This window comes from Maniola jurtina, chromosome 17, assembly GCF_905333055.1.
Source record: "Maniola jurtina chromosome 17, ilManJurt1.1, whole genome shotgun sequence".
Classification (NCBI taxonomy): Eukaryota; Metazoa; Arthropoda; class Insecta; order Lepidoptera; family Nymphalidae; genus Maniola; species Maniola jurtina.
The window spans coordinates 4,351,138-4,377,818 of NC_060045.1; the positions used below are offsets into that span (position 1 = coordinate 4,351,138).

Below are 26,681 nucleotides of genomic sequence, written 5' to 3' on the forward strand. Positions count from 1 at the left end.
TTGAATAGTGCTGAAATTAAATGAAATCTTTTTTCTAAATTAAGTTTGAATGATGGTGAAAAATCATCAGGAATTTTAGTCGAATTGCATCTAGGGAAATAACGTATCGGTAAATTATTTTTATTTGACAAATTTTTATAGACCTATTGGATATAATTTACCTGCAGGTAATATAAATTTGTACTTATTTACAAATATTTGCACTGTTTATGCACTGTTTACTTAAATTATAGCTTTGCATTTTGTGGTAGGTATATGGGTTTGTATATTTACTCGTATTAGGCACCTACTGGTGACTAAGTATATGCGATCTTTGAGTTAAATGAACTGTGATTTAAAAAAACAAATGTTTAATGAATAAAATAATGTAATAGGTACCTTTAGTTTGTTACCTTTCTTGCCTACTTAATATGGGTAGGTTTTTATTTTATTAGTTTTAGATATAGGTACCTGCTTAGTTATGTAACATAAGACATCTAGTCAATGGATTTTGATGAGATTTATTCCTAATTGTAACCCCACCGATATGTGAAATAACTGGTGCCTTCAACGCCTTATAAAAATAAATATACCTAGAGATTGGTTTTGCTATAAAATGGCTTTTTATTTATGTTGCCACTTTCCATTGGAATTCAATATTAATGTGACTTGGAAGGTAGTTTGTTGCTAGCTTTTTGGACTAAATATGTTTGGCCGAGTTAGGAAAGTACTCTAAAATCGGTAGTTCGCATTGAATGTCTTGTAAGCTCTGGCTCAAACTCAAAAGCTATTATTTTTCCAGGGCAGGGTTTAGATTACATAGCTCTTCACTGCGATTTCAGAAAATGTTAGATGATTATTATATACTTATAGTAGGTAGGTACCTTCCTAGTTACAGTCTACGATGTAGGCGCGCTAACTTGATGATGCTATGACACTTTTGATTGAACGGTAAAACCGTAGTAAATACCTACCTACTTACCTACCTTATCAGTTTCTAGGTTTAGTTAGTTCTAGTTTAAATTTCTTGGCGACACGTACCTATTTGCTGATAGGACATTAAGCCGCGACCGAAGCCGCCCAGACCTAGCCAGTCAATTTGGATAATACACCTTTAGATCAAATGTTTTAACTTAAAAATAAGTTAATTAAACTTTAAGTGCTTTTAGGTAAGTACCTACAAAGTAATTTCTCCTAAATACTTTTTCCAATTTTAATGTCTTCTGTAGATTATTAAATACAAAATTATGATAGTTAAATGTTTTTTTTTTTTGAGTTAAAACCAAACAGTTTTGATCTATGGGTGTTTTTTTTTTTTAATATTCCTGCTGGGAATCGAACCCGAGGCGTCCACATTAGATCCCAGCGTGTTTTATGCAAGGCAAGTCGTCACTCGTCATCAGCTTATTTTAGTCACTCGCTTTATCCTTGCAACGGGGCTGGCACGCCGCACGTCACACGTGGCAATAGGTACGAAAGTCCACTATCCTGTTTTCGCGGAATATCATCAGGTTGAGAATTTCCTGTATCGATAAACGAGAGACCAGTTGCGCAGGTTAGATTTCCAAAGGGTCATCAGCCGGAGCTGGTCGCTTCGACCGGTCTTTATTGAATAAACCCGTTATAAATGCATAACTTAACTCATTACTTGTATTTCTTTTTAATCTTTATGACTCATTTAAATAGTTTTTAACCCCCGACCCAAAAAGAGGGGTGTTATAAGTTTGACGTGTGTAGATGCGTATCTGTCTGTGGCATCGTAAACTCCTAAACTAATGAACCGATTTTAATTTAGTTTTTTTTTGTTTGAAAGGCGGCTTGATCGAGTGTTCTTAGTATAATCCAAGAAAATCGGTTCAGCCGTTTGAAAGTTATCAGCTCTTTTCTAGTTACTGTAACCTTCACTTGTCGGGGGTGTTATAAATTTTTCATTTACACTTATTGTAACATAATCTTACAGATTTCCGAATTTTTGAACTGTTTTTCATGCTCAAAATATTACAGAACCCATTAGAATATGATCAAAATTTACTAGCGACATCTAGTGTACGTAGCAATAATTTCTAGTTGCATATTGGATACCACTTGGATAATTTACTGGTGAAGGAAGCGTGGAAGAGACACGTGTAATGAATCGGCTAAGTATTTCTCCTGAGATACTTTACATTCGGGAGGCAGCGTGTTTGAAATTAATCTTATATACCTAGGTACCTACGATCGAAATCAAAGCTAAGTAGGTCCCTACCTATCCTAGTTCTAGCAAGTGGACTGGTTAGGTAACGGTAACGTATGTAATCTCGTGACAAACGTATAAAGGTCACTGCATACGTAACGTGTTTTCTCGTCCCGGACGGGACAGGATTCCTTGAACTAAGTACTATTGGACAACTGGAACGTCCCGCCCCGTCCGTTTTCGTTATCCAATAGGAATTTGAGAAACCCTCCCGTCCCGTCCGGGACGAGAAAAAACACGTTACCTATGCCTATGACATTACTCATTAGCCATTACGCCGGGCGACTAGTAGACTCTAACTCTTTTTTACTAAATCTTATAAAGAACTACAAAAACGATGAGTTGGTATGGTTATGAAGTAACCTTTGGAAATAACTACAACTTTTTTGACCATCGTAATTCGTAGTTCAAACTAGCTACTAGCACAGCTGATTCCAGTAGGCTTAGTACGAGATTTTACAAGCGTCAAAGTCGATACAATTCAAGCGTTGAAACAAGGTCAGAGTAAAATGATTAATACCTTGATTACCGACCACCAATTTTTATATTTTCGCTTGGAGCTCTGCATTGGCAGTAGATGGATTGACAAATTTGAGCTTTCAAGCGATGTAGTTAGAGTCCATCCAACACTGAAGTGTTTCGACGCTCTTTATCAACGTTGGTGACACGTAAAATCTCATACAAAACACACAGATGACTCGTGAGAATGGACAGTAAAAACAACGTGATCTGCTTGAATGGAATCAACTTTTTCATTTGCCTCGCTGCCTCCCATATATTATGTAAAACTTTGATATATAAGGACTTGAAACTAATCTAATTATGTTATAAAAATAATACTCAAAACCTACTGATAGTAATGTGTTTATTAACATAGCTCTATATATATACATTAATTGTAATTTGAAAATAGAAACATTTTTGTAGAAAATCACAAATTCAATAAAAATGTTGCATTCATTAAATATAATAGGCTTGGTGTCAACATTATTGCTATAATGTATCATGGACTAAATTTTTAACTGTGGCATGGAAATGCCTAATAAGCCAACAAAAACATTCATTGCTCATATATACGTATCGGATCTAATATATCACAAGTAATAATGCACTTTACATAAATAAATTATAAAATTGTCAACTTAAATGTTTGTCTTAATATTTCAATCAATATAAACAATTACAAACAATTCACTATTAAATCTGATCACATGGTCCACCTTGTGCATAGAACGCAAACTATTTCAAACTCATATTGTTTCATCATATCGTCACAGTCGTCACAATCATCACCATTTCATTGTCAATGGAAATGACACATACTTGTCTATATTTATATTTTTCTTTAACAGAGTACATAGATAGAAATACACTTCAACATGTCCTAATACAGAAGCATTTCACATTTGTAATCGAGTGACACCAAGGGAGCGTTTTTTTTACATAAACGATGATCACTCACAAAGAATTCATGGAAAAATTTCGAGTCAACGAAACAGCCCGAGGCGGGTAGAATGGAAAACATTAGTTCACAATTTTCACTAGTTCATAACGTAATGTGTGCGATAAGAGTGCACTGCAATCCAAGGCTAGTCGGCCTCACCGTTCGTGACAGTGAGGGGTTCCTCCTCTTCGTTATAGTCCAACGAAAGCACGGAGCCCCTTCTCCTTTTGCCCACGGGTGTGTCGCTACACTCACTGCCTGAATAAGTCCGTTTGTCTGCGGGTGAGGACACCCGGTTGCCGTTCACTGTAGCAGTTGAAGCTCGCAATTCCTGCTGTAGGAATAGCACTGTACTCTGCATCCCCTCCACATCTTCGTCTAGTTCCTGCAGGAATTCATCCAGTTCTGGAATGTTATAAATGGGTTTGTATATTTGTGTTTAAAAATGGTGTATTTTGAATTTATATAAGAAATAAACATGTCTCCAAGAACCTCTTAAGTGTTCCAGCTTTTATACTGCCTCACTCTCTAAATAAACATTATATTGCCTCGCAGAAAATATTGTAGTGGTATGAGTGACAGAGTCTACGAAGCCGAAATCTCTTTCTTAAGTTTGATGTACAATATTTCCTGCACTGTACTTGTAAATTATATATTAACTCCACCTAGAGAGCAGAATGAAAACTAAGGTTTTCACATAAAACTCCAATGCCCGCGCAATAATACAGCCTGGTCATGTAGGCAGCGAGAAACTGCCGAACATGAGGACGCGATCTGACTAAAGGCTCATAGTTCATACCACAAATGGCTAAGTTGAGATGACCCCTTGTCAAAACTCCTCAGCTTTTACAACTGAAACCAGTATCCATACTTAATATTATAAATGCGAAAGTGTGTCTGTCTGCTACGTTTTCACGGCCCAACCGCTGAACCGATTTTAATGAAATTAGGTAGACATGAGATACATCCCGGGGAAGGACATAGGCTACTTTTTATCCCGGAAAATCAAAGAGTTCCTACGGGATTTAAAAAAATCGAAATCCACGCAAACAAAGGCATGGGCATCCTCTAGTACTAAATAAGTAATATAAACACACACACCTGATTGTGACTTTTTTACTTCTTCGCTAAAACTCTTTTGTAAGGCCAGATCGCCCTCGAGCTTCGCTATCCGGCCGCTCGACGTCATCCGGCCTAACTCCTCATTCTCCTGATGCAGGAGCCTGCATTTGGCCATCAGCTTCTTCCCTGTATTTGAATCGGGCGTGAACTTCCACGCCGCGAGTTCGTTTTGTGTTTCTTCTAACCTAGCTTTAGTTGAAGTTAACTCCTGCTTCAACCTGAGTATTAGCATGTTCACCGCAGGGTCCAATAGAGACGGTCTGCCGTTGAGACTCGCGTGTGATGATTTTAATTCAGTTATTTGACTCTGAAACATAAAGTTGGTTAATATTAGTGATGTAACTTTATTTGACTACTAGCTGATGCCCGCAGCTTCGCCCGCGTGGATTTAGGTTTCTAAAAATCCCATGGGAACTTTTGATTTCTCAGGACAATGTCGCAAAGTTTTTCTATCGATTAAAAAAAAATTACGCAAATCGGTTCAGAAATCTCGGATATTTCAGTGTACGTAGGTAGAAAAACATAACTCCCTTTTTGAAAGTTGGTTAAAAAAGTAGCCTATGTTACGCCCTGGTCAATCCTCTATTTGTCTGTGAAAATCCCGTCAAAATCGGTTCAGCCGTTCCGAAGATTAGCCTTTTCAAACAGACAGACAGACAGACAGACAAAAATTTTAAAACCGGATGATTCAGTTATGGTATCGTTCAAATAACCATATGAGCTTAATATGAGGTAGTTATTTCGAAATTACAGACAGACACTTCAATATTATTTATTAGTATAGATTACTGTGGATCTACCACTATCAGTAAATCATAAAAATTATGCTCACTATGCTCAAGTCTAGCTCTATTTGCATTATTAACTACAGATAAAAACAATATCTCACTCTTTTTCATGATTTTGATTTATATTTTGCTAGAGGATACCTGCGGCTTCGCCCGTGTGGATTTCATTTTTTTTTAATCCTGTAGGAACTCTTTGATTTTCCGGGATAAAAAGTAGACCTTTTTATCCCGGAAGAAGTAGACCAGTTAATAACATACTATTATACTATATATAGCTCGATTACCACTCACTGACTCATTGACATAATTGTTCTCCTAGAAGGAGACGGAAAATGATATAGTGATGTAGGGGAGTTGTGTTTGGTTTCCAAAACCCTCTGGGGAAAAATTATGACATTTCGGAAAAACAAGATGGCGGCCGATGTGATTTTTGCAGCTCCTTTGTTTTTTAAGGGACTCCGTTCAAACTCGCAATTATCAAAGAATGTAGTAAACGGTTAAGAGAATATGTGAAAAAAATTGGAAAAACAAGATGGCGGCCGAGCCGTAGCGTTTTAAAATTTTTGATTTTTCGACCCCGAACCGCGGCGCCACAGATCCGATACGGAGTGATCGAGGATAATTATTTTTTTTTGTTTCGCCCATGATTATCCTGTATTTTGACAGAACGGGAGTGGTTTTTAAAAATTCAAGATGGCGGCTGTCATGGCGGCCGTTTTGTTCGAGGTACGAAAAAACGCAATTTTAAAAGTTAAATATCTCAAAGTTGGCAACATCGGAGCGATTCGGCTTCTATCAAGCGATTATACGTATAGGCTCGAGGTATAGATTGGAGGAAAAAAATTACCCCATTTTTAGGGAAATTTCAAGATTTTCGGGAAATTGTAAAAAATCGAAATACGGACTTTTCGCAAAATACGAGTATGAGCGATTATGTGTTTTGCTCGTACAAATGACATTTGGGTATTTTTGTCGCCGGAGACTGGCAACACTGGAATTTATCAAAGTAAAAGTGATTTTCGACACAGTCTTTTTCACGGTATCCCCTTTCGCGTGGGTGCGAGCGAGAGGAAAGATTGAAACGTCATCGGAAGCGGTATATCCTGTAGTTAATAGGAAAATTATGAAACCGTGTAAAATCTTTCTGTGAAACGAGTTGGCGGCCATTTTGTATTTTTCTTTACTTTTCGAAATTTTGATCACGTTTTTGAGGCAGTTGGCAACATTTTGGAAAGTCAGAATGTATGAATCGATTGTGTATCTCGGCTGGCAGTATGAAGATATGCAACCGGTGTTGCCACTTTTGGGGAGATTTTCGAGATTTTCAACTAAGAAACTCCTGTAAAATTTTGTATGAAAAATTTTTTTTTCACTGATGGTGTCGTATAGAAAACAAAAACTTAGTAAGCCAAAATTATGGAGAGAGCTGATGATTGAGGATATCGGAGACGGGTGAAGGGCCCGCTTAAGGTATTGAGGATAGGTGGGGGGTGCTCGAGCAAATGTCATTCATGACATCATCCAATTGCCAAAAAGCTGAAAAAAATTTCAAAATGGCGAAGAAAAGATGGCCGCCATACAAATTTCGCCGGTGTCCAGCTCGGAGGGTATAAAAGATGGAAGTGTGGTTTCTGGGAAGAAGATGATCAGGATCTGAAGGTCTACTCGATAATTAGAAAAAAAAATCAAAATGGCGGATTTTTTTTTCCCATAGAAAATGTATGGCGAATATTGAATGTCTCATTCTCCTAGAAAGAGCCGGAAAACGATACAATAATGTAGGGGAGATGTGTTCGGGTGGGGGAGGCGAGTAGGGAAAAATTATGACATTTCAGAAAAACAAGATGGCGACCGACGTGATTTTTGCAACTCTATTGTTTTCCAACCGATTTCGCTGAAACTCGCAATCTTTGAAGAATGTAGTAAACGATTAATAGAAAAAGTGGAAAATTTTGAAAAAAACAAGATGGCCGCCGTACAAATTTCGTCGGTGTCTATCTCGGAGGCTATAAAAGATGGAAGAGTGGTTTCTTGGCAAAAGATGATCAGGATCCGAAGGTCTACTCGGTGAAACAAACTCTGCATGCTCGCGGACCACTTTAGTGGTCCGCGCACCCACGCACCCTACTTTATTAACCTCGACTACCCCGTATTTACAAAAAATGATATGGATGTCGTTTTTAGAGTTTTCCAGGGTGCTGGTTTTGATAACGACATTCCTTTTCAAATTCAAGATGGCGAACATGCACTTTTAAGAAAAAATCTGATATGGGTGTCGTTTTATAGGTATTGCAGAGTGAATTGCGTATCTTAATAAATAAATTCTGTTTAATACAATATAGTAAAACCTAACCACGTCACGCGAGCTGCTTTAGCAGCTCGCGCACCGAGCGAAACACTAGTTATACTATATATAGCTCGATTACCACTCACTGACTCACTGACTCATTGACATAATTGTTCTCCTAGAAAGAGACGGAAAATGATATAATGATGTAGGGGAGTTGTGTTTGGATTCGGGAACCCTCTGGGGAAAAATTATGACATTTCAGAAAAACAAGATGGCGGCCGATGTGATTTTTGCACCTCCGTTGTTTTCCAACCGATTTCGTTGAATTTTGCAAACTTTGAAGAAAGTAGTAAACGGTTAATAGAAAATGTAGAAAAAATTGGAAAAACAAGATGGCGGCCGAGCCGCAGCGTTTTGAAAATTTTGATTTTTCGACCCCGAACCGCGGCGCCACAGATCCGAGACGGGGTAGTCGAGGATAATTATTTTTTCGTGTTTCGCCCACAATTATCCTGTATTTTGACAGAATGGGAGTGATTTTTAAAAATTCAAGATGGCGGCTGTCATGGCGGCCGTTATGTTAGAGGTATGAAAAAACGCAATTTTAAAAGTTAAATATCTCAAAGTTGGCAACATCGGAGCGATTCGGCTTCTATGAAGCGATTGTACGTATAGGCTCGAGGTATAGATTGGAGGAAAAAAATTACCCCATTTTTCAGGGAAATTTCAAGATTTTCGGGAAATTGTAAAAAATCGAAATACGGGCTTTTTGAAAAATCCGAGTATGAGCGATTACGTGTTTTGCTCGTACAAATGACATTTGGGTATTTTTGTTGCCGGAGACTGGCAACACTGGAATTTATCAAAGTAAAAGTGATTTTCGACACGGTCTTTTTCACGGTATCCCCTTTCGCGTGGGTGCGAGCGAGAGGAAAGATTGAAACGTCATCGGGCGCGGTATATCCTGTAGTTAATAGGAAAATTATGAAACCGTGTAAAATCTTTCTGTGAAACGAGTTGGCGGCCATTTTGTATTTTTTTTTATTTTTCGAAATTTTGACCACGTTTTTGAGGCAGTTGGCAACATTTTGGAAAGTCAGTATGTATGAATCGATTGTGTGACTCAACCAGCAGTATCGAAATATGTAAACAGTGTTGCCACATTTGGGGAGATTTTCGAGATTCTCCCCAAAAACTCCTCCTGTAAAATTTTGTATGAAATTTTTTTTTCCACTGATGGTTTCGTATAGAAAACAAAAAAAAAATCGAGGAAAAATTTGGAAATAGCTGATGATCGAGGATGTCGGAGACGGGTGAAGGGTCCGCTCAAGGTATTGAAGATAGGTGGGGGGTGCTCGACCAAATGTCATTCATGACATCATCCAATTGCCAAAAAGCTGAAAAAAAATTCAAAATGGCGAAGAAAAGATGGCCGCCATACAAATTTCGCCGGCGTCCAGCTCGGAGGGTATAAAAGATGGAGGTGCGGTTTCTTGGCAAAAGAGGATCAGGATCCAAAGGTTTACTCGATGAATAGAAAAAAAAATCAAAATGGCGGAATTTATTTTTCCATACATTTTGTATGGCGAATATTGAATGCCTCATTCTCCTAGAAAGAGACGGATAACGATACGATAATGTAGGGGAGATATGTTTTGGTGCGCAATATGAGTAGGGAAAAATTATGACATTTCAGAAAAACAAGATGGCGGCCTATATGATTTTTGCAACTCTTTTGTTTTCCAACCGATTTCGTTGAAACTCGCAATCTTTGAAGAATGTAGTAAACGATTAATAGAAAAAGTGGAAAATTTTGGAAAAACAAGATGGCCGCCGTACAAATTTCGTAGGTGTCTATCTCGGAGGCTATAAAAGATGGAAGAGTGGTTTCTTGGCAAAAGATGATCAGGGTCCGAAGGTCTACTCGGTGAAACAAACTCTGCATGCTCGCGGACCACTTTAGTGGTCCGCGCACCCACGCACCCTACTAAATTATTATCCTAATTTACAAAAAAATAATATGGATATCGTTTTCAGGGTTTTCCAGGGTGCTGATTTTGATAATGACATTTATTTTCAAATCCAAGATGGCGGACTTACATTTTCTACAAAAGATAGAAATGCCTGTCATTTTATGGGGGTTTTCGGGGTGAATTATGTATCTTAATAAATCAATTTGGTTTTATATAATAAAGTTAACCTTACCACGTCACGTGAGCTGCTTTAGCAGCTCGCGCACCGAGCAAAAACTAGTTATACTATATATAGCTCGATTACCACTCACTGACTGACTCATTGACATAATTGTTCTCCTAGAAAGAGAAGGAAAATGATATAGTGATGTAGGGGAGTTGTGTTCGGTTTCGGGAACCCTCTGGGGAAAAATTATGACATTTCGGAAAAACAAGATGGCGGCCGACGTGATTTTTGCACCTCCGTTGTTTTCCAACCGATTTCGTTGAATTTTGCAAACTTTGAAGAAAGTAGTAAACGGTTAATAGAAAATGTAGAAAAAATTGGAAAAACAAGATGGCGGCCGAGCCGCAGCGTTTTGAAAATTTTGATTTTTCGACCCCAAACCGCGGCGCCACAGATCCGAGACGGGGTAGTCGAGGATAATTATTTTTTCGTGTTTCGCCCACAATTATCCTGTATTTTGACAGAATGGGAGTGATTTTTAAAAATTCAAGATGGCGGCTGTCATGGCGGCCGTTATGTTAGAGGTATGAAAAAACGCAATTTTAAAAGTTAAATATCTTAAAGTTGGCAACATCGGAGCGATTCGGCTTCTATCAAGCGATTGTACGTATAGGCTCGAGGTATAGATTGGAGGAAAAAAATTACCCCATTTTTTGGGGAAATTTCAAGATTTTCGGGAAATTGTAAAAAATCGAAATACGGGCTTTTTGAAAAATCCGAGTATGAGCGATTACGTGTTTTGCTCGTATAAATGACATTTGGGTATTTTTGTTGCCGGAGACTGGCAACACTGGAATTTATCAAAGTAAAAGTGATTTTCGACACGGTCTTTTTCACGGTATCCCCTTTCGCGTGGGTGCGAGCGAGAGGAAAGATTGAAACGTCATCGGGCGCGGTATATCCTGTAGTTAATAGGAAAATTATGAAACCGTGTAAAATCTTTCTGTGAAACGAGTTGGCGGCCATTTTGTATTTTTTTTTATTTTTCGAAATTTTGACCACGTTTTTGAGGCAGTTGGCAACATTTTGGAAAGTCGACATATATCAATCGATTGTGTGACTCAACCAGCAGTATCAAAATATGTAAACAGTGTTGCCACATTTGGGGAGATTTTCGAGATTCTCCCCAAAAACTCCTCCTGTAAAATTTTGTATGAATTTTTTTTTCTTACTGATGGTTTCGTATAGAAAACAAAAAAAAAATCGAGGAAAAATTTGGAAATAGCTGATGATCGAGGATGTCGGAGACGGGTGAAGGGTCCGCTCAAGGTATTGAAGATAGGTGGGGGGTGCTCGACCAAATGTCATTCATGACGTCATCCAATTGCCAAAAAGCTGAAAAAAAATTCAAAATGGCGAAGAAAAAATCGCCGCCATACAAATTTTGCCGGTCTCCAGCTCGGAGGGTATCAAAAATGGAAGTGTGGTTTCTTGGCAAAAGAGGATCAGGATCCGAAGGTCTACTCGATGAACAGAAAAAAAAATCAAAATGGCGGAATTTAATTTTCCATACATTTTGTATGGCGAATATTGAATGCCTCATTCTCCTAGAAAGAGACAGAAAACGATACATTGATGTATGGGAGATATGTTTGGATGCGCGATATGAGTAGGGGAAAATTATGACATTTCAGAAAAACAAGATGGCGGCCTATATGATTTTTGCAACTCTTTTGTTTTCCAACCGATTTCGCTGAAACTCGCAATCTTTGAAGAATGTAGTAAACGATTAATAAAAAAAATGGAAAATTTTAGAAAAACAAGATGGCCGCCGTACAAATTTCGTCGGTGTATATCTCGGAGGCTATAAAAGATGGAAGAGTGGTTTCTTGGCAAAAGATGATCAGGATCTGAAGGTCTAATTGTGAAACAATTTCTGTATGCTCGCGGACCACTTTAGTGGTCCGCGCACCCACGCACCCTACTAAATTATTATCCTCAACTACTCTGTTTTTAAAAATAATAATATGAAGGTCGTTTTCAGGGTTTTCTAGGGTGCTGATTTTGATTATGACATTCATTTTCAAATCCAAGATGGCGTACTTACATTTTTTAGAAAAAATAGAAATGGGTGTCATTTTATGGGTTTTTCGGGGTGAATTGTGTATCTTAATAAATAAATTTGGTTTTATATAATAAAGTTAACCTAACCACGTCACGCGAGCTGCTTTAGCAGCTCGCGCACCGAGCAAAACACTAGTTATACTATATATAGCTCGATTACCACTCACTGACTCATTGACATAATTGTTCTCCTAGAAAGAGACGGAAAATGATATAGTGATGTAGGGGAGATGTGTTCGGATTCGGAAACCCTCTGGGGAAAAATTATGACATTTTAGAAAAACAAGATGGCGGCCGTCGTGATTTTTGCAGCTCCTTTGTTTTTTAAGGGACTCCGTTCAAACTCGCAACTATTAAAGAATGTAGTAAACGGTTAACAGAAAATGTAGAAAAAATTGAAAAAACAAGATGGCGGCCGAGCCGCAGCGTTTTGAAAATTTTCATTTTTCGACCCCGAACCGCGGCGCCACAGATCCGAAACGGGAAATTGAAACTAATAATTTTTTTCTGGTTTCGTTTACGATTATCCTGAATTTTGACGGAACGGGAATGGTTTTTATAAATTCAAGATGGCGGCTGTCATGGCGGCCGTTTTGTTCGAGGTACGAAAAAACGCAATTTTAAAAGTTAAATATCTCAAGTTGGCAACATCGGAGCGATTCGGCTTCTATGAAGCGGTTGTACGTATAGACTCGAGGTATAGATCGGTGGGAAAAAATTACCCCATTTTTAGGGAAATTTCAAGATTTTCGGGAAATTGTAAAATATCGAAATACGCACTTTTAGCAAAATTCAAGTATGAGTGATTACGTGTTTTGCTCGTACAAATGACATTTGGGTATTTTTGTCACCGGAGACTGGCAACACTGGAATTTATCAAAGTAAAAGTGATTTTCGACACGGTCTTTTTCACGGTATCCCCTTTCGCGTGGGTGCGAGCGAGAGGAGAGATTGAAACGTCATCGGGAGCGGTATATCCTGTAGTTAATAGGAAAATTATGAAACCGTGTAAAATCTTTCTGTGAAAAGAGTTGGCGGCCATTTTGTATTTTTTTTAATTTTTCGAAATTTTGATCACGTTTTTGAGGCAGTTGGCAACATTTTGGAAAGTCAATATGTATGAATCGATTGTGTATCTCGGCTGGCAGTATGGAGATATGTAACCGGTGTTGCCACTTTTGGGGAGATTTTCGAGATTTTCAACTAAGAAACTCCTGTAAAATTTTGTATGAAAATTTTTTTTTTCACTGATGGTGTCGTATAGAAAACAAAAAGTTAGTAAGCCAAAATTATGGAGAGAGCTGATGATTGAGGGTTTCGGAGACGGGTGGAGGGCCCGCTTAAGGTATTGAAGATAGGTGGGGGGTGCTCGAGCAAATGTCATTCATGACGTCATCCAATTGCCAAAAAGCTGAAAAAAAATTCAAAATGGCGAAGAAAAGATGGCCGCCATACAAATTTCGCCGGTGTCCAGCTCGGAGGGTATAAAAGATGGAAGTGTGGTTTCTTGGCAAAAGAGAATCAGGATCCGAAGGTCTACTCGATGAATAGAAAAAAAATTCAAAATGGCGGAATTTATTTTTCCATACATTTTGTATGGCGATTATGAATGTCTCATTCTCCTAGAAAGAGACGGAAAACGATACATTGATGTATGGCAGATATGTTCGGATGCGCGATATGAGTAGGGGAAAATTATGACATTTCAGAAAAACAAGATGGCGGCCTATATGATTTTTGCAACTCTTTTGTTTTCCAACCGATTTCGTTGAAACTCGCAATCTTTGAAGAATGTAGTAAACGATTAATAGAAAAAGAGGAAAATTTTGGAAAAACAAGATGGCCGCCGTACAAATTTCGTCGGTGTCTATCTCGGAGGCTATAAAAGATGGAAGATTGGTTTCGTGGCAAAAGATGATCAGGGTCCGAAGGTCTACTAGGTGGAACAAACTCTGCATGCTCGCGGACCACTTTAGTGGTCCGCGCACCCACGCACCCCACTAAATTATTATCCTAATCTACAAAAGATAATATGGATTTCATTTTCAGGGTTTTCCAGGGTGCTGATTTTGATAATGACATTTATTTTCAAATCCAAGATGGCGGACTTACATTTTCTACAAAAAATAGAAATGTCTGTCATTTTATGGGGGTTTTTGGGGTGAATTATGTATCTTAATAAATCAATTTGGTTTTATATAATAAAGTTAACCTTACCACGTCACGTGAGCTGCTTTAGCAGCTCGCGCACCGAGCAAAACACTAGTATACATATATAGCTGAAAATATAAGCAAAAAACTAAAGAACTTACTACATAATCTTGAATCTCCTGTTCCTTGGCTGCCAGCCTTCGAACGAGGATTTTCTCTCTGTGTTGTGATTCTGTGTACTGTTGCTTTATCCTGTCCTCTATCTCTTTCGCCTTTTCCAAGCTTCCTAAACAGATACATATTCAAACTTGTTAGAGTTTTATTAAAATACCTTTCAGTTATAGTTTCTGTCAGTGAAAAAGAAATTGAGTAAAAAGATTCACACTTTGAAGCACTATATCATAAAGAATAAATCTAATGTGTATGTCTAGTTTAAGCTGTAATAGGCTCTCTAATTTACTATAAAACAAATTCTTCAATTTTTCAATTTTTTTGAAGTTATTTATGAATACTATAATAATATGACATCTCACAAGGTTTATGATTAACATTTTTATAGGTGATCAAAATAGGTGAATTCAAAAATATAGGCATTAGCTTACACTAACTATTAATCTTGACTTTTATTGTATTTAATTTAATTTAAGGTAATATTCAAACACCAGCTATAGTGGTAAAATGTATAAGGCTCATCAGACATTAATTCAACATATTGTACCTACATTTTATTGAATAAATCATTGAATTGAATTGAATTACTTATTACTTAATATAAAATACCTTTCTCATGCCTATATAAAATTATTATATTATGACTTGATTAATTCAAATAATATGATACAGTCCACAATATGTGGGCCTTATTACCTTCTTCATTGACTGACTTTTTTAGTTTTTATAAATATTGCTTAGTCCTTATGAAGACAATGAAATGCAAATTTACCAAGTTACTTACATACCCACATGTTATCTAGAAAAAGATGAACAGAGTGAAAACTATAGAGTAGATAAATATTGCATTTTGTCTTAGATGTACACAAGAAAAGAATGCTTCAAACCAGAATTGAAACAGCTTATTTTCTAATGTACAATATTTAAAATCGACAATACCTTAACTAAACAATTACAATATAAAATTAATTTGTAATAAATACATAGTTTCCTGATGTATCGGAAGAGTACATTTTCAATGTTTCTTATTTAAATGAAAAATAAGTAATGAATATACATTAAGTTATATGGGAAATATTAACTTGAAACTATACAATATGTAATGAATTAATACAGTATAGTTTCAAGTTGTATACTGTGTAGAGATAGATAACATTCCAGCCCGGCTAGCATAGGCAGTAGATAAAAATTATATCCTCCGATCATATCCACTGATGTCATACAAATCAGTGGATATGATAGGGGATGTAATTTTTATCTACTGCCCATGCTAGCCGGGCAGGAGATAATGTAGCTATCAGTGAATTTTGAAATTGGATACACAGTTTCAGAGATTACCTCCTCCATCCAAACTTCTTTGTAATATTAGTATAGATAATAATTTATGCATCTGGTTTTATTCCCACTACATTATATTATTTTGTAGAATGTTTTTGAACTATAAGATAATAAGCTATTGTAAGTTTCTATAACAGCTATAAAGTATGTTTATAGCCGCTCCAAGCTGGGATCTTACCAGGAGCACAACCTTCAGTAATGTGAAGGAACACTGGAGAGAGATCAAGTACATTTAAATATTATTTGCTGACCTGCTTATAGAATACTTTATAAGAAATAATATTTTGTATCTACTTATTTTGGATTATTTTTTCCATTGTAACTAGCTACAACTAAAACTTTTTGACTTCAAAATTTTTTTAAATGTATCATCATCAATTTATATTCGTAAGTAGATGAAATTGATGAGTATAATAATTTATCATAAGCAACTTAAAATTAAGTTTCTGAAAATCACCAACTAAACACATGGATCAGAATCTATATCTATCTACTTAGAAACAAAATATTATTATTTACTTATTTAATTTTAAATTAAAAAACCAGTCATGCGTGAATCTAACTTGCACATGACAGGCTCTATGATATATGTACAAGAATTAACTCTTTTTAATTGTTGTTATAGCGATTCTATTGCTGATACACACTGAAAATTTTAACTCTCTACCTATTACAGTTCATGAGATATAAGCCCACAGACAGACTGACAGCAGAGCACCCATTGGGTATAGAACCTTAATAATAAGAAATATTTTATGGAGTATTATTTTAGATTAGGAAATCAGACTATACAATAGCAAATTCTTCAATTGGTACTTATTCTTCTGAATGTTTACTTAATTATTTTATACAAAAAGCTCCAGTGTCCAAAACCCCCATAAATTGTTGCCAATGGGTCCCATAAACAATAATGCAACAATGTGTACAAATTGGGATTTTTCTCAATGTCCCTGCTATTGACTTATAAAAGGGACTTTCATTATCAATAATTAATATAGATGAGTCCTACTTAATAAATATAATAAGGTTTTGATTCATGTGTTTAGGCTATTTTGTATGTTAGTAATATAAGACATGCTTTATTAAAAATATTGTTATAATATTAACATTGATATAAAATATGGTCAGTTAAAAGGCCCACTTGCACCAAACTAATTAATCTGATTTAGATTTTGAAATTGTCACTTTCTGACCAAGTTAATTTATTGGCAAAATGGTAAGATTGTCAAGGAAACGATAGATGTGGAAAAATCTAACTTAAGCATGTCATTTAACAAGTGTGTTTAAGTTAAATTTTGTTAAATTTGGTGCAAGTAGATTGTAGTGGTATTACTAAATCAGTAAACTTGTCTTTGTAAATCTTCTTTTAAAATCAATAAGTCCCTTTGGACGTACAATAAAATATGCCATTGTTTTTACAATGTTGTTGCCAATTTTTTTTATTTGTTTTATGTACAGTTGAGTTAACACCAACTGTACAGTTGTGCTTACTTTGATTTGTTGTAAACAAAACTGTTAATAATAATAGTTTATATACAATACATGATACATCTAAATAGTTTATTGATTTCTTATGATAAATTAACTAAACCAGACATAAATTTGTGATTTTATTGATATACAATAAAATTACATAAAAATTAACGTCTATCTGTTTATTACTTATGTGTAACACAAATAATTCATCCAAAAGAAATGAAACCTTGTGCAATTGTTGTTGGCACTTGTGTTAAGGTTGCTAACACAGTACTGTCAACATACATGATTGTTTCAAACAAAGTGCGAAAAAGTAAAGAAATTAGCTAGTTAAGTAGTAACCTAATATTGTTTCTTATGTGTCAATTACTTAAATCACTAAATTATTTATTAATTGCATAGAACATATATTTTATATCAATGTTGTTGTTAAAAGTTTGAAGAATATTTACAATAGTTGCATACCACATACCTCAGTTAAATAAATATTGATAAAGCTTTTTTTCAGAGAGATTGTAAACTTATACTAAAAGTTTTATAAACTAATTTCATACATTCTTTCAATTAGATGTTATAAAATTATTTAATTTTGTGATATTTCATGATAGAAAGGATGTACAAAATACAATACATAACTTACATTATAATATGAAAGTAAGCAAGATATTTACTTTGTTTTGTAGACAAATGATGGAAGAACCAGCTTTCTTTTCCTGCACTATCATTGAAAGCTTTGTAATGGCACTGAACACAACTCCAAGATCACTTGGAGATTCACTGGGCTCGTAGCAACGCCACATGACGTATTCACTTCACTCCACTAATTGCACCGTTCTTACACAGCTTTACACATTTCTTTCTTATTCATATTAAACTAAACACCTAAATACACCCGTACCACAATTCTTTACAACTAACAATTCAACATCACGTTACTCCTCATTATTATAATAGTATCACTAAATTTAGTTAAAGCATTGTCGATATAGAGTAACTAAAATGTAACTTTGCACGTAATCAGCACGCGGGTCGGTCACCGACCGTCACTACCAAGCCGATGTAACGTTTTCGTAAATACCTTCCAACTGTTTGTTCAAAGTTTCGAGGTGGTCAATGTAAGAGTCCTGGGTTCTCCATGCGGCGCGAAGCGACTCCGCGGTCGCCGCGTCGAGCTGGGGAGAGGTCAGTACCACCCGCGCCACGCTCGCAGCGCCGCCGCCCGAGGCGTCACTCGCCGACTCCCCGTGGCGTTCCGACTCCTCGGACATTGCCTTCCCACTAATACGATAAGAGGCTCTCTCGACTGCAAGTAAACGGTTCAAGTTAAAGCTAGAAATGTTGTTTTTCTGTTATCTGCCGCCGTTATCAGAAACCTGCAACAATGACGCAGCTTTATGGAATTCAACAATAACTATGCTTTACTCACATGTTTAACTATTATTACTGTAAAGTATTTATATGTCAAACTATGTTATTTAGGTCTATTTACACACTTTGAACAATCACAAAGAATTATTTTAGGAATGCAAGCTTTTTAACTTTCAAGACGCCATCTTATCACGTAGCCTGAGCATAGACAACATGACAACATAGATAATAGATATAGACAATTGACAAATAAGCACAGAATATCAAAGCAAAGAGTAAAGAGAACACAGGCGAGCCAACCGTTTCCTCAAATAGTCCAATAGTCCAATTTCCGTCTTTTATGAGCTCTAGTCCTAATCTACTCTGTGAAACAGAATTAATTTAATACTATGCTAGAATCCAGAGCTGAGTTTAAGAGCACAAGAACAACAGGAGTTACCATCCTATATGTTATTGGTCTGTGGTTACCATAGAGGTTGGTCCATGGGAGTTACCTCTGATGAAGGATTATAGGAGTTACAAAACAAAACGGTCAACATTGTTTGGTCATTTAGAAAACATTTTAAAATTTAGAATTAAAAAATGCACTTTTGATTGTTATTACATTACATTATCCTACTGTAGATCCTACGCCGATAGGTGGCGCCACATTTTATCAAGATTCCCTGATTCAGCTTTTTTCCTTGATTCATTACTTTGATAATATTTCAAATTCTGCATGTACGGAAAATAGAACCACAAATGGAATTTGAATTTCGATAGAATGTAGCGCCGTTCCTATTCCGTTGACTAGTTTACTAGATCTTGATAGAATATAACAAAGCAGCGATATAAAAATATATGTTCGACGATGTTTTGTCTATAAAGAATGTAACTTTGCAAGAGCCTAGGCCAGTTTTTGAATCTTGATACCAAACGACAAACAGCTGCAGCTGTGCCAAACAGTACCTAAGTGTCTATAATACTTACTTATTACAGTACAGTACAGTATACCTACCTATTCTATTCTATCAGTGCTCCTCGCTCTTGGGCCTCGCACGAAATGTAGACTCCAAGAATCCCAATACTGTTTGAAGGGGTGAGGGGAGTGCTCTGAAAGAAAAGAGATGTTGTGAAGGAGTTCTTCTTGGTGGTGAATGTATAAACCTTTGTCTTTGACAGGTTAAATTGCACTCGGTTCGGTATGCCCCATTCTGACACTTTACATATTATGCAAGTTTCTATGGCGCTCTCCTTCAGCCATCCAAGTCTTCAGCACTGTGCGAGAAAGTTGTGCATGACCTTTGTGGAGGGCGTCACCAGTACTGTCATCCGTATAGCAATGGATGTTGCTGTCATGCAACATGTCATTGATATGCAGGATGAATAGTGTGAGTGATATACTGAGCCCTGTGGGACGCCAGCATCGATGGTCAAAAGCAGTCAACAGCGACTTTGGTGTTGCGTCCATCAAGAAAGCTGGCGAAGGCAATACACAGTTTCACGGGTAGTCCGTAGGATGGTAGTTTCGATAGAAGTACCCTATGCCAAACCCTATCAAAGGCTTTTGCGATATCAAGGCTGAATAAATTCTAACTCTAATTCGATGTTCACCACAATTTATTAGCTTTAGTAATACTAATTAATTGATTTTAGTGGTCACTAGTGGCCCATAAGTACCATGATACTAAAATCTATACACTAGGATCGTTTGTTTCTAGCATTTGAAATTCGAATCATTATCATCATTATCAACCGATAAACGTCCGATAGGTCTCTTGTAGGGATTTCCAATCGCCAGGCTTGGGCAGTTTGAATCCAGCGGTTTCTTGCGACTCGTTTGATATGCCGTGCACATTGCCACTTCAGCTTCGCAAGGTTACTCTGGTTCGGTTGGTTATTCTCCTAAGTTCTGATTTGATCACGTAGGTCGTAGAGAAACTCAAAGCACAGCTCTCCATCGCCTGCTGAGTGATTCTGAGCTTTCTTAAGAGGATAAGCCTCATAAGAAAGCTCAGTCACATAAAAAAAATTGAATAGTTAGGTAAAAAAATAAGAATAGTAAAACACAAAATAACATGTAATGTTAATTTATCTTATTAATCGAATACATTTATTAACACTTATCATCTAATTAATGTTTAACATTAATTGATACCTACTATACAATAAATCTACAATTTTATTAAAAAACAATAACTATATCACAATATGTACAATGGAATGTTGATTATCATAATGAGGTTGTACGATTTGTCAATAGGGTCTCCAAACTTCTTGGTTACCCGCACCGTAGAGTCCATGTTTAACATCATCAACAGTTTCACAAGTTTGCACTAGACCGCTCGCTTCGTTCACACCTGGCAAATCTGTGGTTATGGAAATCGCGCCATCTATATCGCTTATTTTTATCTCACGCGGCAAGTACTGTTCAGAGATATTATATTTGTCGGAACTATGGAGATGGACGTGGATTTCGTTTTGGTTGACTGTGGAATATAGATTTGGTACGATCATTTGGGTGTTAGGGTTAATGTAAGGCGTGTGGGACTGTAGGCAGGCGGGGTTGTTGTTGATGTTATTATATTGATAGTTGTATGAGTTGGTGGGCCAGGTGTTGTAGTAGTTGGGGTCGTATCTCTGTGCCGGCATGGCCGCGGGGTTGAGGTCTGTGAGCGTGCCGGTGGCGGCGCTCGGACTCCCCTTGAAGCCAGTTGAACTTGATTGGAAGCTACTGTAGTCGGTGTGCCCCAGCTGTATTTCCGGGAGGACTGCAAAAGGGAAAGATTGAAGCTTAAACTTACGTTATTCTGCAATATTACAAGAGATCAAGAAGTGTGTGACATCGTAACATGATTAGTTGGGAGGCGTAGACCACAGCTAACTACCACCCTACCGGCAAAACCTTTCTATAAGTCGCATTAAAACAAAAAACTGAACTGTCATACCCCTTCTAAGAAAACCGCTTAGATCTTAGAATGCATCTTACCACCAGTCAATTTAAGAGTTCACAGTCGAGAGCCGTGGGTCATCGAATATAAAATATCTTACTACCCTTTCATGTGGAAATGCAGCCAAATCTTAAAAACTAAGGGTCTCTATTCATGGTAATTTTCCAGTTTGGCGTAGTTATGTATGCTATCAAAGACTGCCTGGAGCTGTCCTCCATTTGTCAAGATGGTAAAACCCATTGTATTGGCGCTTGATGATTGATTCCAGTCATTTGCAGACGTGACCTGATTACATTAAATAAAGTGCTGGGTTTTTCGATAGGTAACTAACTAATGACCGGGACAATGATAAATGCATTCATAGGTTCCTGCTGTACCTATGCTTGTTGTTTGTTGAAAGAAAAAGAAACAAGGACAGATACATTATTGTGGCTGGAGACGGATGCTAAGCTTAGGTAGATGCAAAAAAGAATGAAATTATAAAGGAATGGTAGATACCATAATAGGTATGTGCAAGAACTCAGAATCACGGAGATGAAAATGCTGCGGTGGATGTGCAACACGTTGCGACCTACAACGCAATGATCACATCCGCGAGAGACTAAGGCTGAGATCTATAGAGCGCACTTTGACTTTGCTCAGACTTAAGGCACTGTTAAAACGAGACAGCGTTATATCGCTGGCATAAATCTGTCTCGCTTCAACTGAAACTTAAGTCTGCTAAGTCCAAGTGCTCTCTATAGACCTCAGCCTACGTGTCCGTGACATCGGTGACAAGTTGCAAGAGGCCTGTCTTAGATGTTTCGGTACAGGTATGTTATCACGACACCACAAAGCTACGTCGTGTTAGATGTCTCAACATCGCTATCCCCAGAGCTAAACCCCAAGGTCGTTCGAAAAGCGCTGGCTGGATGACGTGAACGCAGATCTGAGAGCCAATAGACTCAGTAAATCAGATGCTCCAGACTGGGCAAAGTGAGCGGTAAAATGTAGGAAAGCGGACCCCACCTAGGCGGGAAAACACCAAGACGAAGAAGAAAATGATAGAGTCTATTTCATTGATACATGTTTTATCAGACACATACTCGTAGATTGAAATGGGTTCGACAAGTTTATGGAAAAACAGTAGACTCAACAGAGAAGCGGTAAAGGTTTGTTTGAAGAGGATTAGGCATAGCCCACCATAGATGATATATAGTTACTTAGATAAAAAGAAAAAGAAATGGCATATTTTTTAACAGAAATATAGGAAAAAGTAGTTCCCATTTTCATATACTATCCTGATTATAAATTACCTGCAGGTATGTGTATTGTGGGGTCTGGCTTGTAGTAGGGAGGTTGCAAGGGGCCATAGCTCGGGTACACGGTGGCCGTGGACGGGTACCCCGTGTTCCACTCACTGGCGCCCAGTATGTTGCCGGTGTTTTCTGAAAATATTAGTATTTAGATTACATAACGAATAGGTACAGGTTTTTAAGTTCAAAGTTCTAGATAAATGCGAGGGTTTCAAGATGCTGCAATAGCTATCTTGCGACGGAAAAAACATCGCGTTGGTAGACTCCCTACTAAATAGACAGGCGATATCAAACGAGTCGTAGGGTAGCGGCCGGGTTCAGTTCGCAAGACCGTGGTTTGTGGAAGTCTCTACAAAAGACCTATGCCTAGTAGTGGACGTCTAGCGGTTGATGTCGATGACAGGTTCCAGATTTTTAGAGTTACAATTTTATTTTTTAGAAGTCATAGTTACATCTTTTTAAAAGGTTTGAATCGGTTGTAGATATTATCTTGTTTTGTAACTGACAGACGTCTCCTGTTCCTTAACAAAAATAGTTTAACGCAAAATGGCACGTTTAAATCACAACCCTAGACTTTTTGAAGATATACTTAGTGGTGTTAATTTGGTTGTAGTTGTTTAACCTAAATTCATAGGGCTAAGTAATGCGTTCCTTTTCTGCAGAGAACATTTTAAATATAATAGGACTATTTTTAGATTTGTTTAAAGTGAGACTAATTAGGTTTTCTTGAATTAATTACAATATTTTTGTTACAAAAGTTAGGTAGCCTGGTTTTAATTTAGTTAATTTTGTTAGGTAGTAAAAAGAAAACACTCAATTTTGTGCAGTTTATACCTTTTTACCTAAATTGTCTACCACCTGGATTTAAATAGAAAAACCTTATAATTTTTTTATCGTTAGTAGACAAGAAACATACATACAAATCACACTTCTCAAAATATGTCTTTGTGTCCTTGTATTAATATTTTCGTCACGCGTCCACTTTCGTTTACACACTATATGCGTGAATCATACACAAGTCGGCAATCCCAAAGCGTACCTACGCCAGATCCGCGTGACCTCCATGCCTCCATGATTAACACCTGTCATTGACAATGGGCGATAGATATCTATACTAATATTATAAATGCGAGAGTGTGTCCGTCTGTCTGTCTGCTACCTTTTCACGGCCCAACAGTTTAACCGATTCTGACGAAATTTGGTACGGAGTTAGCTTATATCCCGGGGACATAGGCTACTTTTTATCCCGGAGAATCAAAGAGTTCCCACGGGATTCCTGAAGACCCATCCGCTCAACCGATTTGTATGAAATTTGGTACCGAGGTAGCTTGCGTCCATATTATTGACATTATACAACTTTTTATACCGGAAAACCAAACAGGTCCCACGGGATCTTAAAAAACCTACATCCACGCGGAAGAACTCGCGGGCATCCTCTAGTAAATTATAATACAGTAATCAACCGACCTCAGCAACTTGGCTAACTGGCTATCATTGACACTTTATAAGATCTCCATATTTATATTATGTCCTACATACAATCGTTAAACCGCATGTCCTAAAAGGTTTTATAAAATCTTGCATTAGATTCTACTCACTGTTCTTATGTTAGAGCCTAGTTAGTGTTCCTTGGCAATTTTGCTACTCAACTTATTCTACTGCCTCATTATAGACTTTACCAAATAAAATCATGTTACTATCAGACATTGGTTAGTATAATTCTGCACTATCCTACCTAGGTGCTGAAATTTTGATTATTGGAACTAGACGGCGTGGTTTCCTAGATTGACACCATTACCGTTTTTGACACCATTGTTTGTTAGTCTCAGAAACACTATCAGAACAATGCATGGCAGCCGCTATGTGACGACATTTCTACAAAACCTAGGAAACAAAAGTTAAACCTAGACATATCATCTGGCATTCCTCTGGCTACTGGCGTCATATCAATGAACTAGCCAGTAGGTATTTCGTTTTCTTATTACTTATCCACATAAGGCAATCCGACTACTGGGTTCTGTCGTCAAACATTATTTATTTCAAGGGATTAAAATTATAATTTAAATAATAAAGACGAGCTTATAAAGTTATAAGCTTTCAATATTATCATTCGATTGACACACCATAAAACAGCGTACGTTTAGTACGTGAATCGTTTACGTTAGTGCAACAAGCCATTGACTCATAGCTGATAAAACCAAAACAATTATGCTAATTCCTATAGTTTTGTCCCGTCAGCTTTGTATGTATATTTGAGGAGCACGCGAGGTGTTACACGTAGGCACTCTTCGCACACAATAGATGTGACTGCAGACAATATGGACACATCAGAAGCCATAAAAGAAACTCTTCCGTAAAGATAGAACACATGGATGGCACTGAATGAAATGACGCGCAAGACGACGGCTAGTCTGCCTTCCTATCAAAGATGTTTAAGGTTGTACGTGAAACCGACCATTGAGATCGCACTATGATTTTTAAAACTTTTATTATTTTTGAATTAAATGCCCTTATTTGATGTAGGACAGCTTATGCCACTTATGGTATGTCAGGAGTTAAGACTACCACTTGTTTGAAAAGTTCTATTGAGAAGAGCCGCCAAAAAAGCGATTTTTGAATGGATTTCGTATATAAATGCTTGCTTGTCAAAAACTTTTACAATATTATATACCTATACTTCTACAAAAAGTTATGGTGTGCCACGGTAGCAATACTTTGACTACAACATGGTAGTTGTCTGCGAATAAAATATTCAAGGTTCGATGGTTTGGAGCAGGCCCAAGGAGCACTAATTAGCTGTGCGTTGCGCCTAAACTATTTAAGTACGAATCTGCTGGATAGCAGATTCGTACTTAAATAGTTTACTTAAATAGGTTTGCCTGCTACCATCTTCTGCAATATCACTTGCTACCGATGATATCTCAATCAAGGGCCTAATTATTTGTCATCGAATTGAAAATATTGTATATAATTATTAAATTAAATATGTATTGAATATATTGTATTAAGGCTTATATATTAAGGCTTATAGACTTTACTCTCTCTTTACTTAGATGATTTTTATCTACTTATGTTATAATCATTATAAACTTTATAGTGAGCATAGGTATCGAAAATGGTTTCTATTGCGAGAGGGCGCTCAACTTAGCGCAGCTGAGGTTTCCTCCAACCATAGCAATTAAATAAGATGATGAAAATAAAACATGTTTGTACCTAAGGTATGTTATTTTTGCGTCTTAGAATATAAAGAGGTGCCTTTAGGTAAACCTAGAGAGATTTTATAGGTTTTGGAAAGGAACGTTAAATTCCTTAGGTAGTTGGGGTTTCGCTCCCCCCATCCATAGAAACCAGATAAACGATAAAAAATGAAATGTTTACCTACTTTATTTTCACGCGACTTAGAATTAATTAATGAGCTAGATTTATTGCAATGGTAATTGCATAAAGTTGTCTTTACCTGCTTAGCGCTTGCCGAATGACGCAAATGAAAGGTTTTGGTATTTCCCGAGTTTCAATGAATCTTCCATTCTAGTAAAGCTACGTGTTTGGGTTGTAATAACGCCTAGATACAATTAAACTTATTAATTATGAGTTATGGGCCATTTTTATGACGTTTATCGTATGCATGTATTGCATGGAAAAATTACAGCAAACAAGGACTTAGGTAAGTACCTATGCTAAAAAAGGATTTTTTTAATTTTTTAATAAAATCCAATAAAGTTTTGAAAGAATGATTAGATTAGAGAAATAGTGCGTGCAAATAGATAAATAACGTGACAGTTGCGTTCAATTTCAATTCAAATTAGGTTCAAATCATGAACAATTCATGGTAC

The 26,681-nt window shown here is 36.9% G+C and overlaps 2 protein-coding genes across 3 annotated transcripts in view; both read right to left on the reverse strand.

Annotated features, from left to right (window-relative positions):
* Positions 1 to 3,060: 3,060 nt before the first annotated feature.
* On the reverse strand, positions 3,061 to 18,836 carry LOC123873950 (pre-mRNA-splicing regulator female-lethal(2)D). The gene is made up of 5 exons (XM_045919065.1): positions 18,682 to 18,836; positions 18,334 to 18,558; positions 14,432 to 14,556; positions 4,758 to 5,085; positions 3,061 to 4,061 (listed from the first exon to the last, which is right to left on the reverse strand). Exons 2-5 carry the CDS (start codon positions 18,521 to 18,523, stop codon positions 3,802 to 3,804), a joined length of 903 nt encoding a protein of 300 aa, XP_045775021.1. The 5' UTR covers positions 18,524 to 18,558; positions 18,682 to 18,836; the 3' UTR covers positions 3,061 to 3,801.
* Positions 18,837 to 20,676: 1,840 nt separating this feature from the next.
* Positions 20,677 to 26,681, reverse strand: part of LOC123873781 (runt-related transcription factor 3-like) — a 57,994-nt gene continuing 51,989 nt past the window's right edge. For both annotated transcript variants that reach the window (XM_045918813.1, XM_045918812.1), the window contains 2 exons: positions 22,849 to 22,980; positions 20,677 to 21,373 (listed from right to left, as the gene is read on the reverse strand). In XM_045918813.1, coding sequence (XP_045774769.1) covers positions 20,859 to 21,373; positions 22,849 to 22,980 — 647 coding nt within the window. In that variant the 3' untranslated portion in view covers positions 20,677 to 20,858. The remainder of the gene's footprint in view (positions 21,374 to 22,848; positions 22,981 to 26,681) is intronic.